This window comes from Aptenodytes patagonicus, chromosome 8 (genome assembly GCF_965638725.1).
Source record: "Aptenodytes patagonicus chromosome 8, bAptPat1.pri.cur, whole genome shotgun sequence".
NCBI classification, from domain to species: Eukaryota; Metazoa; Chordata; class Aves; order Sphenisciformes; family Spheniscidae; genus Aptenodytes; species Aptenodytes patagonicus.
Genome location: NC_134956.1, coordinates 13,751,079 through 13,764,429, shown reverse-complemented (window position 1 = coordinate 13,764,429; position 13,351 = coordinate 13,751,079). Strand labels below are relative to the sequence as shown.

The 13,351-nt window shown below is 46.4% G+C and overlaps 1 protein-coding gene across 3 annotated transcripts in view; it reads left to right on the top strand.

Annotated features, from left to right (window-relative positions):
- GRIP2 (glutamate receptor interacting protein 2) overlaps nt 1-13,351 on the top strand; it is a 301,282-nt gene that overhangs the window by 260,084 nt on the left and 27,847 nt on the right. For all 3 annotated transcript variants that reach the window (XM_076346436.1, XM_076346433.1, XM_076346434.1), the window contains exons 11-14: nt 442-594; nt 818-1,004; nt 6,669-6,814; nt 7,472-7,552. In XM_076346436.1, coding sequence (XP_076202551.1) covers nt 442-594; nt 818-1,004; nt 6,669-6,814; nt 7,472-7,552 — 567 coding nt within the window. The remainder of the gene's footprint in view (nt 1-441; nt 595-817; nt 1,005-6,668; nt 6,815-7,471; nt 7,553-13,351) is intronic.

Here is a 13,351-nt window from a genome sequence, read left to right as displayed (position 1 = left end):
GACAGTAAGATAAGGAGGAAATGTTACGCTGGGTGTTGGGAAGCAAACAGGGCAGCCCAGCTGCCCAGCAGCTCAAGTTCAAGCTGTGGTTTCTCTTTCTATGTATTTAAGGTCCGTTAGTGCCATCGTGCCAACCTGCTGTTGGCTGTCCTGCATCCATGATGCACTTCTCACCTGGTGGCCCAGATGCTGCAGTGACAGGCAGCCCAGGCACTGGAGTCACTGCACACCAGACAGCAATGTCCATCTTGAGCCCAAGCTCACTCTCACAGCTCTCCTGGAGCTGCAAGCCCAGGACAAGGTTCTCACCTCAATCTTGAGCCCTGGAGCTGGGAAGAAGGAGCTAGTCCAAACACATTAAGCGTTTGATGAACACCTATTAGATGAACCCGCTGCCGCACTTCTCTGCACACATCCTTAACACGCTCTGTATTTCCCCAGCTCTGGTGGCTGCCAACTTCTCGTCTCCCACCATGACTGCGCAGGGCTTCCCCTGCCAGAACTCGAACACACTACCTCGCAGCTCCCACCCCATGAGCCCCCGCACAACCATGCTGAGGAGGAGGCAGAAGAAGAAGGAGCACAAGAGCTCATGTAAGAGTGGTGGTGGGCTGGGGCTGGGTTGCACGGGGTGTGCATTCTTGCCTTGCTGTCCTTATTGTTGACTGTTAGCCAGGATAGGACCGCTCATCTCAGCACTGTCAGTGCTTCCCTCATCCTCGGTCACTGTCCTCACCACCGCCAGGCTGAGGTCTGTGACCAGACCTGCTACGCTGACCGTGGCTACCCTGACCTTCTGCCTCTCTCCTTCTCTCAGTGTCGCTGGCCTCCAGCACGGTGGGTCCTGGTGGGCAGATAGTCCACACGGAGACAACAGAGGTGGTGCTCAGGGGAGACCCATTGAATGGCTTCGGACTTCAGCTCCAGGGAGGCATCTTTGCTACCGAAACCCTGTCTTCCCCACCTCTCGTCCGTTTTATTGAGCCCGACAGCCCGGCAGAGAGGTTAGAGACCTTGCCCTTGGATGCTGATGGTGCTGCTGCTGAACATTTCATGGTTTGGTTTGTTTTCTCTCCTCAGAGGCTCATTTAGATATTTACTATCATCCTTGTAATATCTCCCATTCTTCACTGGGCATGGTTTACTGTCACTGCCATTTCTGCAGTCGTCGGCTGACCGTGGCCTCCCTCGCATCCCAGGTGAACGTCTTGGCACCAGGCTGCGGCTGTTCTGGGAGGAGGAGGAAGGGAGAGTGTGTCTGTGTGAGAGTGCCATTCCCATTCGTTTTTTTTTCCCCTTTCTCTTTGAAAGATAAAGCTTTTGCCTGGGTGCAGAAAGGGGAAAGATCTAAACACAGTGCCCAGCAAAGTGTTTTCTGCCTGCTTTCATTATAGCAGAGCCCAGCTATATAAATTGGCCTAAAAGCAAGGTTTTGAATCGCAGAGGAGGGCTCTGGTTGAGGAGCAGGTAGGTGCTGCATTTAAGCACTCTTGCTTTTGGCTCTCTAATGCTGGGAAAAGAGCAGAACGGAGGAGCAGCATTAACTGCTGAGTGTCACCCCCCGGGGATACCAGGAACAATGACTCCTCCGGTGGCCGAGCCTCAGCTAAGGAGCTCTGGCTGCTCTGGCTAAACTTTTTCCAATACCCTTGCTGTCTGGATTTAAAGTCTGCTCGAGTGTCTGTGCACTATGATGTAGATGCTCCCTAGCAAGGTTTCTCTTACTAAACAGACCAGGTCCCAGCATGGCTTGAGCTCTTCTGGCGTGGAAAGAAGAGCTGGTTTCATTAGGCAGATGAAATGGCGAGGGGTGAGTGAGCTGGCACTTATGACCCTGTGCTGGTTTCTCTTCCCACCTGTGATTTCCACTGGTGGTCCGTCCTGCCTAGGGGTGCCTGAGGTGCAATGACATGGCAGTGCTCAGTGCCTGCTGCAAGACCTTTCCTTGGGAGGAGAAGTCTCCAAGGGCCTCATCAGCATGTGCTGATGGTTTGGTGTCCCCAGGCCAGCCTGGGAAAACAGCGCATGGGGGAGTTGTATGTCAGGGAGAGCACATGCAAAAGGAAATGCAAGTCCTTGCCGTGCAGAGCGGTTTCTGGGTGGTAGCTTCTCCAGGCGGCTGATGCAGAGGCAGGGAGGAACATGAGTGCCTGGCGCTTGTGTCTGTGGAAGGACAGGGACAAGGGACTGGCACAGGAAAAAGAGTTGTCCTGAGTGATACAGGTTAAGAGAGATTTCAAAAGCCTTTTATGCCTTTTGTTTGTTTGTTTCCAAACGGTTTAAAAAGGAAAGGGATGGTGGTTTATTTTTTTTATCCTCTATTACCAGGGTGAATTTGGCTTACATTGCAAAGCACCAAACTCCTTTGATAAATCAGGCAGCAACAAAGCCTGCTGTCCCAGGGGAGGAGGGAGATGTGCTGAAATCTGTCTGGCTTTGTTTCATCCTTTTGCCAAGCCTGGAGCAAAAGCAAAGACTCACGGTGCAGTCTTGCTTGGCTCTAATGCGTCACACACGCTGCTCTCCCTCTCGGCTGCCCACCCAGCAGGATTCGCGCTCTCCTGGCTGCCGCTTTCTGGCGACACGGAGCAATCCTCTCTGCGTTTGCAACCTGGATTTGATTTGGGGATTAAACTCTGCTGTGTATTTCTTCATTTCCTAGACCGTGCTGCTCTTCCTAGCTGGCAGGAAAACACTGTCTTTCCTCTCCATGTTGGAGTGATAAGTGCACTGGGTTTGCAGCGAGGTGAAAAAGGCAGTTTTATGTTTTCATTTCACTTTTTGTTTCTTGCTATCCCACAGAGCTTGTTTGCTCTATCCTTCCTAGATACCTTATTCCCTGCCCTTGAGAGGTTCTGCTGTAACTGTAGCCCATGACATTAGAGCTGTTTTTCTCCCCTTTACCAAGCCGGGCTCTCGGCTGAGGCTGGGCTGTGCTCTTTCTTGTGCTGTAGTTGTTGCCCTTTGCAAAAGAGGGTGAGCGGTAGGGATACAGGGATCAGGCTCAGCAGCCTGAGTCTGTCCTGCATGTTCACACGCTCCTGTGCAAGACCTATGAATGAATGTGCTGTTGCACAAAGGCATGATCCGCAATTGCTTCGTCCATCTGGTTTGGCATGGAGGAGCTGCCTCTTGGGTGTCTAGCAAATTTGAGTGCTACCAGGGAGGAGGACGGTATCACCCTCTTTTCAGGGCTGCCTCACATTTATTATCTGGTTCGTGCTAGCTTGTGGCAGGCGGTTTGAAGCAAAAGCTCTCACCTCCCTGACTTGTGATTTGTTTTACAGCCAATAGCCTCTAATAGACCTTCCTCCCCACCTGTTGTTTTGTTTCCTGGGTGCAAGATGAAGCCTTTGGGCTCCAAATGAGACAGTGATTCAGCCCCTGTTATCAGCAGGGAGGGTGGAATAGGAAGATGCCTGATGTCCCCTCTTGGCTGCCTTGAAACACGCAGCTTTTGTGTCCTTCCTCCCCCAGTTGTCATTGATAGTAGTGGGAGAGTATCTGGCTTCTCCATCGTGGTATCCAAAGTCAGTGCTTCCTGCCGAGTTACATGTTTCCTAGCTCTGCTCAGGCACAGTTGTTTGATCATTGTGTTTCTGGCTTTTGAGTATGAATAGTTTGCAAAAGGAAAGTTTAGCAGCTGGGTGAAGCTGTCAGCAAAGCTTTGATCTTTTGGGGGCTGGGACCCACCCATCGATGTGCAGACATGGATGTACAGACATACACAGATGTGCACGTCTGACCTGTGCAGGCCAACTCGGGGGCATATAAGGACATGGTCACAGCTGCTGCCGCTCACCCCACAGCTGGAGTCACCACGCAGATGCTGATGATGCTGAGTGAGCGCATATCCTGCCCGAGGCTTGAATTTGTGCTGCTCTGCATCTAGCAAGACACCTCCACTGCTCCGTTGCTGTCTTTGAGCCCAAGGAATGAGTCACGACAAAATGCAAATCTCTGCAACCCCAGGGAGACATTCCCATCAGGTACTCTAACACATCCAAAGGGCTGTCTTTCACTCCGGGAGATGCCTGTGCTCTTGTTCTTTCTGATTTTAAAGCACTTCTCCTCCCATGATCTCAAAGCACTTTGTGAGCTCTGATGTTAGACTCTGAGACAAATGCCGTCTCTTTGGGAAAGCCATCTAAAAGGTTTGTGTAGGATCCCACAGCAGAGCCAAGGAGAGGTCTGCAGGAGCCTTGACTCCCACTGCCCTGCTCCCAGTGCAAGAGCATATGACAGTTGGAAACTGGTGTCTCCGGAATTATTCTGAAGAGTTAAAAAGCACGTTGGGTCTCATTGCCCTCGTGGAGGGAGACAGAAGGTTGTGGCTTCACTCCACAAACTTATAAACCTGCAAGACTGGGACTTAAACAACCATGATTGACTGAGGCTAATAGTAAAGAAATAAAATACTTCTGACCTAACAGAGCTATTGGCTGTAAAACACCCAGGGAAATCTCCCTTGAGTGAAGAAACACAAGAAATGGTTGTTTTGTGAGAAGGCAGCTCTGGTGGGAAAGGTGGCAAATGTTTGCTTTGATGCCGAGTAAAAGTATCCTGTGATCTCCCAGCCCTTGTGGCTGAAACAGTGGTGCCAAAATGGATTGTGTCCTTGTGTGACCTTGAAATGACAGTGATGTCTGTGTGATGCTGATGTTGATCCCTCCTTTCCGAAAGGTGCATTCTGGCCCTAACAAGAGCGCTCTCGGTGCTGGAGGTGGTGTCTCTGTCGTACTCCTTGCCATCTTCATATTTATAAGCTGATATTTCCAAGCGCATCTATGTGGCTGCATATCCACAAGTCCAGTAAAGAACTGTAATTAAACTTGATATAGTTTATTCTCAAGGGTGGATTCATTTATATACCGTGGAGTTGTCTGTCCTAATCTAAGTCTCCTTGAACAAACACTTCTGAATTTACATCTCATAAAATAACCAGTGTTTTTCCATGGGTGGCATGAACTCCGGCAGCAGTGTAAATATACTGCAAGTTTAATACCTTCCTACCAGTAAAATAACCTTCCTAGGCTCTCTCCAAACTTGCTCATATCTCAGCTTTTGATGGGCAATCGGCAAAAACTGTTGTGCTTGTGCATTTTTATTGAATTTGGATGTGTGCGTTTTTTCTTGATAACCTGGCCTTTCATATATGTCTTGTTGTTTGGAGGTGAATAATACAGCCAGTGTCCGTTGCCTTTGATGTTATCTTCGTGTGCCCGGAAGCTGCGGTACCATGTTTTCTTACAATTGAATCGGGTATGAGTGATGAAAAGTGGCTGGAAGGATTAGTAAAAAACAAGCTGTCTTCCGTGAAATATCAGTGGAAGCCGACATCTAGAAAGGAGAGGGCAAAGGATGTGCTTGATCATTAAAGAGCAGGGGAATAAAGATTCTCTGGAGAAGGCTCAAAACAGGATAGCTGATGCCTTCTGGGAAATCTTTGTGGTAAAATAATTCCAAATGTAGAGGTGAACCTTAGACTTGTTCCCATAACCCTCAACCTATTTTGGAGACCACTCTGTAGCTTATGTTAATGACGGAGGAGGAATGGTTTCCCAAGCTCTGCTCAAGTGGGCAGCCTTATAGACAGGTGATGAGTGGAAAATCTGAAAAGATGTGGTTATAGCAAACAACTGATGAAGGGTGTGGAGGAGAAGGAAGATGAGCAATTGCCCATGGCCAGTCACAGGGGACATTACACTCTTTATTTTGTAGAGCCATGGGCCAGCTCAGTAAGGTGGAGGATTGTCTTGCTAGTGTTACAGTATATTTAAAAAAAAAAAAGAAGGGAGGGTGAATATTGAATGTAGTCACTCATGTGTGGAAAAAAAACTTGCTTATAAATACAGAGGGGTCCCAAGAGACAAACCATGCTGTAGGAGAATGTATCTCCAACATAGCCTTGCCATCATTGTTTTTCTTCCAAAGTAAAAAAACCTGCTGATCTGTGCTGTTGGAGAAAGTGGGTCTAAACCAAAAGTCCCAATGTGCCAGTTGCGGTTACATTGGCGGGATAACGCATCGGAATAATACTGGCCTTTCAAGGCAGTTAAACAGTATCAATGTACATTTGGCTTCCAGAAATGCAATTACAAGGGATAAATGATTATCCAATTTGCTGAGACATTTCAGTGAGTTCATTGGATTGTAGCTTCAATATTAGCCATGTATTAAGCAGAGGACTCCATGCAATTTTCAGTGCGATTAGTTTGGGTTTCAGAGGGCAGAGGCACATGGAAAGAGCCATATACCGTTAGATAGGGTAGGAGGGCACATGCCCTTGCATTTACCACTCTCATCTCTTGGCCATGGTGTTGACTTTTAGGAAGGTGAGGGTTACTTTTTTTTATTCCTGGAAGTTGAAGGAAATATGATCAAAAAAAATGGTTATTTAGTAGCAAACTATGTCTGAACTTAAGCAAACCACAAGGGTTTGCTGCTCTGTGACCTTCCAGGGGCTCTTGGCAGTGGGACGGGCATTGCAGAATGAGTTATCTTCTCTTTGGGGCCACTTCTGCAGGATTTGTCACAACTCTGTCTGTCTTGTAACAGATTTGCCTGGCAAAAGTAACTCATGGCTGCTTGTGGGGTTGTTTTTTCTCCTTTCCTCTTTTTCCCTGCCTCCTTGTCCCCTTTCCCTCTTTTCCCAATGTGGACTGCAGGTGTGGGCTGCTGCAAGTAGGAGACAGAGTCCTTTCTATCAATGGCATTGCAACTGAGGATGGGACTATGGAGGAAGCTAATCAGCTTTTGCGTGATGCTGCGCTCACGAACAAAGTGGTGCTCGAGATTGAATTTGATGTTGCAGGTACGTTGCCAAAGGATTGCTGCTCCTCACTACCAGCAGGACTCTGCCAGTGCCTTTGCTAACCCATAGGAGGGAGTGTATTCACACAGATAGATGAGGTTTTTGCTAGAGTTCAGAAGAGAAAGTGAGAAGACCCTGTGAGGACCTTTGCCATTTCTTGTTCTTCTCTAATGTGCACCAGGATGGAGGGTCCTTCTTCTGATCCTTTCATAAGGATCCTTGTGCTCACCACTTGGCTGAGATAAGCCTAAGTAGTAGATGAAGAGGCCACCTGCACTTTAAATATTTGCCCATTAATATGAATAGTATTTATATTAATTTATGGCCTTGAAGCAAGGAGGGAGCCAAAGCTATTGGCTGGGGCTAAAGTGCAACTTTGTCTTAAAAAAAAAAGTTTTTTCTTTTTACATTGACAGAGCTGCCTCAGTATTGAAATACAGCGTGATGTGAGCACTTCACTTGACGTTCAGAGCATGTATTTTTAATGAGAATCCAAATTTTAACCTGAAGTACACAGGGCCTCAAATAACAACCTTATTTGAACCAATAAAGCTGAGGTTTTATGGGCTTGTTTTTCTTGGTTCCAAAGAAACCACCCATGCAACTGAAAACTCTCTTTTCTCCTATTTTCTTTTTCGTCTGTTTTTGGTTTTATAGAGTCTGTCATACCCAGCAGCGGTACTTTCCACGTCAAATTGCCCAAGAAAAGGGGTGTAGAGCTTGGAATTACAATCAGCTGTAAGTATTGCTCAGACTTGTGCTAGCAGCTGCAAGAACCGCTGCTTTCCACCCTAGCACTTCAGAGGGACCCAGTGGAGAGAGAGAAGATTACGTGGGGTTTCCTGGTAGTGCTCGCAGTGCTTGTGATTTATCCCAAGCTGAATCAGTTGTGTGGTTCCTCCCTCCACGAGCTGGTGGCCGCAGAGAAAAGCAGCTGCATGAAGGGTTGGGGCAAAGGATGTGTCTCAACCGATCAGTTGGTCTGTGCCACGGGCTAATATTATATTCTATTATTAGTAATATTATTTTTATTTCCTTGCTCACAAGGAAATTCTTTTAAAAAAGAATTGCCTGGGTCTAGTGGGACACTTGCAGGGAGAGGTGGAGGGAGGAGAGCAAGTGTGAGGTGAACCCACAACTTGAAGGGTAGAGAGGGGAAACTGCCAAGAGGAGGAGGAGGATGAAGAGGGTGGCTGGCCTTAGAGGTGGGGGGAAGGCACTTTAGGGACAGGAGGGTGCTGGGCAGGGTTTGCCGGGAGTCCTTGCATTGACTAACCCCAGCCATGGAGGAGGAGATCCATGTGCCGGGACTTGGTGGGCACTGAGAGAATGAGACACAAACCTTTTTCTTTCTTTTCTCTCTTCTTTGCTCACTCTTGATTAATTATCTTTGTTTCCCTTCTGAAGCATATTTTTCATTTAAAGACCTCTTGGCCTCTTTGGAGGGGATGCTGTAAGGGGATGATATAGGCAGATCCATCCCAGATTTCTGGCCAACTAGGGGTCTTGTTATGCCTTGCATCGGTGAACTTTTCCTTTACGGCAAATGTGAGCAGGTCTCTCATCACTCATCCCTCTTTCACTGCTGGGTAAACTGAGTTGAATCATCTCAGATTTGCCATGCCCAGAGGCTGCCACCACCTCTCAGCTGAAACAAAGAAACTTGTGAGACTGCAGTCTAAGCCCTTAGGAGCGTGGACCCAGCTGTGTCTGGGGAATGGAGTCGCTAGGGACACTTTAAAACTAGGTTTCATTAAAATAGATAAGCTACTTATAATTACCTCTTGGCATTTACAGCATTAGTCAGTGAGCTAATTGGAGATGTTCTGGTCTAAGTGCGGTGATTCTCAGGAGTAACTTGAACATTGACAGGGTGATGGTGTTGCACCCTGTGTTATTTCTTCGCCCTCTTCCCAGCTTCCCCTATTTGTGCCCTGAGGATAATCCTGAGAAATAACAGCACAGTATTTAACATTTGGCTTGGTAGCAATTACTGTCTGAAGACATCAAAGTGCTTTCTGAAGGCAGCGGGGTGCCCGTAACGACGTTTCACTGACGGGGGAGCGGGGCACAGTGCAGCAGCCCAGCGAGCACTGGGTTCCCAGCCTGCTGCCCTGCCCACTGCGCTGGCATTGCAATCTCAGGTAGCAACCTAGGACGATGGATCTGGTAGCAAAAAACTTCTGACTTGAGCATGGCTGGGGTTTCACCCCATTTAAGCTTCAAAGCTTAGTCTGTATCTGGGGTTGGAGAGCAAAATGAACCTGGGAGTTGCCAGCAAGAATATTAGTTTGTATTTGTGGAGTCTCACTTAAATGGGATCTCCTTCAGATGTGCATTTACACTTCAAACGTATTTTTATGTTGAAAATGTTTTCATTTGAAATTTGTTTAAAAAATTGACTTCATGCACTTTTTTTTAAATCACCGCTAAATAAAAAGAAACTGGCCCCTGGGTTTTAAATAGTTAGATACCTATTATCCAACTACAAAGCAGTTTTTTAACAATATAATAGATTTGATCTTTTTGATTGTTGAACATGTTTGCAGGACACTGTTTAAGTAATGCAGATGCATAAACTTAAGATATATTTCAGTCCTTTGCTGAGTCAAAGCCAAAATTATATTTACAAATGGAGCAAAAGATAGCCGTCCAGAAAATGTGGTGGCAAGGATGAAATGCTAGTTGAATCCTAATTCTGTTTTCATATATTAGCCTGTATAAGCTTATGTCCGCATGACCCTTAGCAAATTAGATCATCATTTTGTCACTCTGCCTCTGACTGGGCGGATAAATATACCAGTTTCAAACATTAAAACTGAAGCAAGCAACCTTATGGTAAGTACCTCCTGCAGAGACATGATGTGCATGCAGGAGTGTGATGCAAGCAGCAAGAGAAAAGAGGTAAAAATAACTCTGTTTTGCTCAGTTCCTCCGAGTTCTGCTGATTTGAATGCTTGTATAGATCTAGAAACAGCTTTTATAGCTTTTCTTCTGACAAGGAAAAGTGTATAACTACTGTTTTAAAGTAGGGGACTTGGTTTACTGGCCTCCCACATTGGATTCCTGTTCCCTGCTCTGTGAAACTGGGGCAGGTTAAATAGGTGACAAGCTGGAGGGGTCAGTAGAAGACCCCCTGCGCTGTTGTGGCCACAGAATTGGGTTTGTTCATAAACTTTGTCATCCAGCTACACTGTAGATGAAAGATGAGTTGCTTTTGTTGAGTTTTACCTCTTGGCTTCAGCAGGCTCATCTGTAGTTAATTCCTCTGTCTAGGAAGGTTTGCTGCTGCCTTCTTACACGGGCAGAAAGTGTTACGACCTCATCGGAGGAGCACTACAGAAATAAAAGCTATCAAGTTCTTGCTGTGCTGTGGCTCTCAGAGCTAATTGGGAGATGAGCTAAGTAAAGGGGGGGAGAGCTGGGTTCTTGATGGATGCGTTGGAAGAATTTGTGTAATGGAGCTGGCTGCAGGAGGAACCATAAATCTGCTGGAAAGCCTCATGAAAGGGCTGAAAACCCGGGAGGTTTTTGTATGAGGGGGGCAGGCGCTGCTGGTTCTGGGATGAACATACAGAGAGGGTCTGTGCTTGCTCCTGGTGAGGGGTAGATGTTTGCTGAGGGCACTCATCTTCTCCGAGGTCTCTGAGTTTACTAGAAAGAGAAAGCTTGGGCTAGGCGAGCCCCCGGTTGTGGTCTGTGCGCATGGCTGGGTGCGCACAGACGGATTTCTTCCCCCTGCTCAAACACAGCGTGGCAAAGGGATGCAGCAAATTAAGACGCATGATGCAAATATTTGCATATAGCATTATTTCGTCTTCCATTCCCTAAAGGACAAATAGGAAATCCAAGGGGTGAGTCTTTCACTGGCTCTGCTTTGTATTTCTGTGGCACCTCGGTGCCCTCAAGCCTCATTTCAGTCTCCTACGTTTGCTAAATGAAAATTAGCAACGTAAAACACCAAAGCTGCCTTGTGTGCACTGCTTCCTTGCACTTCGTCCAGGGGTGAAGGGACAAGCAGCCATCAAAATCGGTCTCCTTTTCTCCATACTCCAGTGCCACGGTTTCTGTCCCAGGGAGAAGGCTGCTTTTATTTATAAAACAGCGGCTCCGCTTGAAGAGCGAAGTGTGCACTCCTTTCTGCTCCACGAGGTTCAAAGAGCTGTGTGGGCTGTGAAGCTCAACTGTTTGCACAGAGACCTCTGAGGTGCTCTGAATAGTGGGGATGCAAAGACATGCAAACTGAGATTTTTGACACAGGAATGTGAATATTTGGCTCTTGTTAGCCTGAACTACTCATCTCCGTTAGCAGAACACATGCCATAAGTGCTCTGGTTTTGCTGGCTGCTTTCAGTTCTAATGATACAGTTATGCCTTTGTTAGGTTTTCTGTAAATCTCTTACAAATTAAAATCTCCAACAGCAGGAAGCTAATAGTCATGTATTCTTGTATGTTCAATACCTGACCTCTTAAAATAAGATATGGATTTGTTATTAGCCTCTGGAAAATGAGAGTTGATTACACAAAAGATTGCTTTTTGTGGTTTTTGTGTTGTGTTTTTTTTGTCTGTCTCAAATATCCTCTCCAAGGGCTAGTTGTGAAATTCGCTGCAGGGTACAGGTGTGTTGTTGTTGCTGTTTAAACAGATATTGAAATTACCATTCATTTTAGCTATGTATTAATGCTTTATATAGTATGTTTATCAAATTACCTTTATATATCTTAACAAATCAATTCCTGTGCCCTTGCTGTGAAGTACTGCAGATAAGGAGTAGGTAATATATCTGCTTGCGGGTGATAAAACCGGAATTTGGATAGATAGATAACTTTGATTAAGTTGCTTAAGCAGTGTAACCACTGTCCTGGCAAGAAGATGGATCTGTGAGCCTAGCTTTGCTGGTGCTGGATTAACCTGGGATCTGCCGCCAGCCCGGCAGAGCGCAGCTGCAAGCAGCAGTGTGCCCGGCAGTCTCCTGTCCTACCCCCTCACTAACATTGCAGCTTCAACTGAGATTTGCAGCTGATTCACTCTGGTGCTTTCACTGAAGTGAGATATCCTGTCCTGGTTTTGCTACCTGGAGATTTTGAAAGGAAATAGATCTGCAGCGGGGTAAATATCCTGCTGGAGGCACTGATAATTTATGCACCTGCTAAAACTAATGAATGATAGAGGAAAAAGTTGGGTATTGGGGATTTGATTTTCACTGCTGCTTTTTGTAATCGATTCTGATTTGCTTTTATTCCTCTTCTCATTCCTTAGCTATCCCAAGATTATTGGGTTTCTGATTTTGTTTGGTTTTTCCCCTTTATAAATGTTTGCTTTCTTAAATGTATTCTTATGGCATTATTACAGTTTCTTTAATTACACATTAGCAGAGTTCTGCTTTGGGTTGGTCAATAACGAAGGGCATTTATAATGGTTGAAGCGTTGATGTGTGTGAGATATGTGCTCGTGCTCCTTGGAGGGGAATAATTTACCAATATGAGTCATTATGCATTCTATTAAAAACACAAACTGGACATGTGTTTCTGGCCTTGTCATCCATCACAGAGTAAACGCCGAGTGAGCCAGAATCCCAGCAGAGGTGGCGAGAGACTGAAAGCGATTTATAAAAAGTAAATAACAGTATTGATCAATTCACCTTTTTATCACTGCCCTGTCACCACCGCCAAGCAGTGTTTTCATTTTGAGTTTCTCCCCCACCGCACGCTTCTGCCTTCACCAGCTGTTGATTTATGGAGCTTTCTCTGGGCCACTGGAGCAGATTTAAACTAACTTTTGTACTGGTAAACCCACCAAAAATACAAATGTATCTGAAAAAGAGCCTACTTCCACCTGAAGTGGTTTGCCCTGGTAGATGGAGACCACAACCAGAGCGTCTGCCAAGAGAGCATGGGTTTCTGCACACCAGCTTCTGCTTCTGTCTCTCCATCCATCTTTTCCCTCGACTCCCTTTGCTGCCGTCTGTGTTTTACAGACGGGAAAGCAAGACCCAGAGAGGCAAGGCTGGGCGTCCGAACTGTCCTCCTGCAACAAATAGAATTACCAAGACAATGTCCTTTGAAGAGAAATAACCACGCTGGCAGCAGAAATGAATGGATGAAAAGGCTTTACTCATCTGTTCAAGTGTCTTAACTCCAAAGACCACAGCCCTAATAAAATAATAATGTAGTTTAAGGTTGTTTTTTTTTTTTTAACTGCAGGCAAATTGGAAATGGTTTATGTAAAATCTCACCGGTGATCTATGTATCTAATGCCTCTGACCTAGACTGAGCCACCGCTTCAGTGACATTGCAGCTCTCCTGTCTGTAGACAGGGCAGCCGTTACGCAGAGGCGCGTTGTTACCCTGTGTGAACAGCCCAGGACTGTTAAAAACGTGGGTCCCAGGGTGGCTGGGACGGTCGGGGGCAGCCTGGTCCCAGCTGATGGGCAGAAAGCCCAGCTGGGTGCTCTGCTGGGGTGCTGGGAGGGGCTTTGGGGTGCCAAAGGTGAATCAATGTAGTTAGTAACTACTGGTTTTTAAAATGAACAGCAA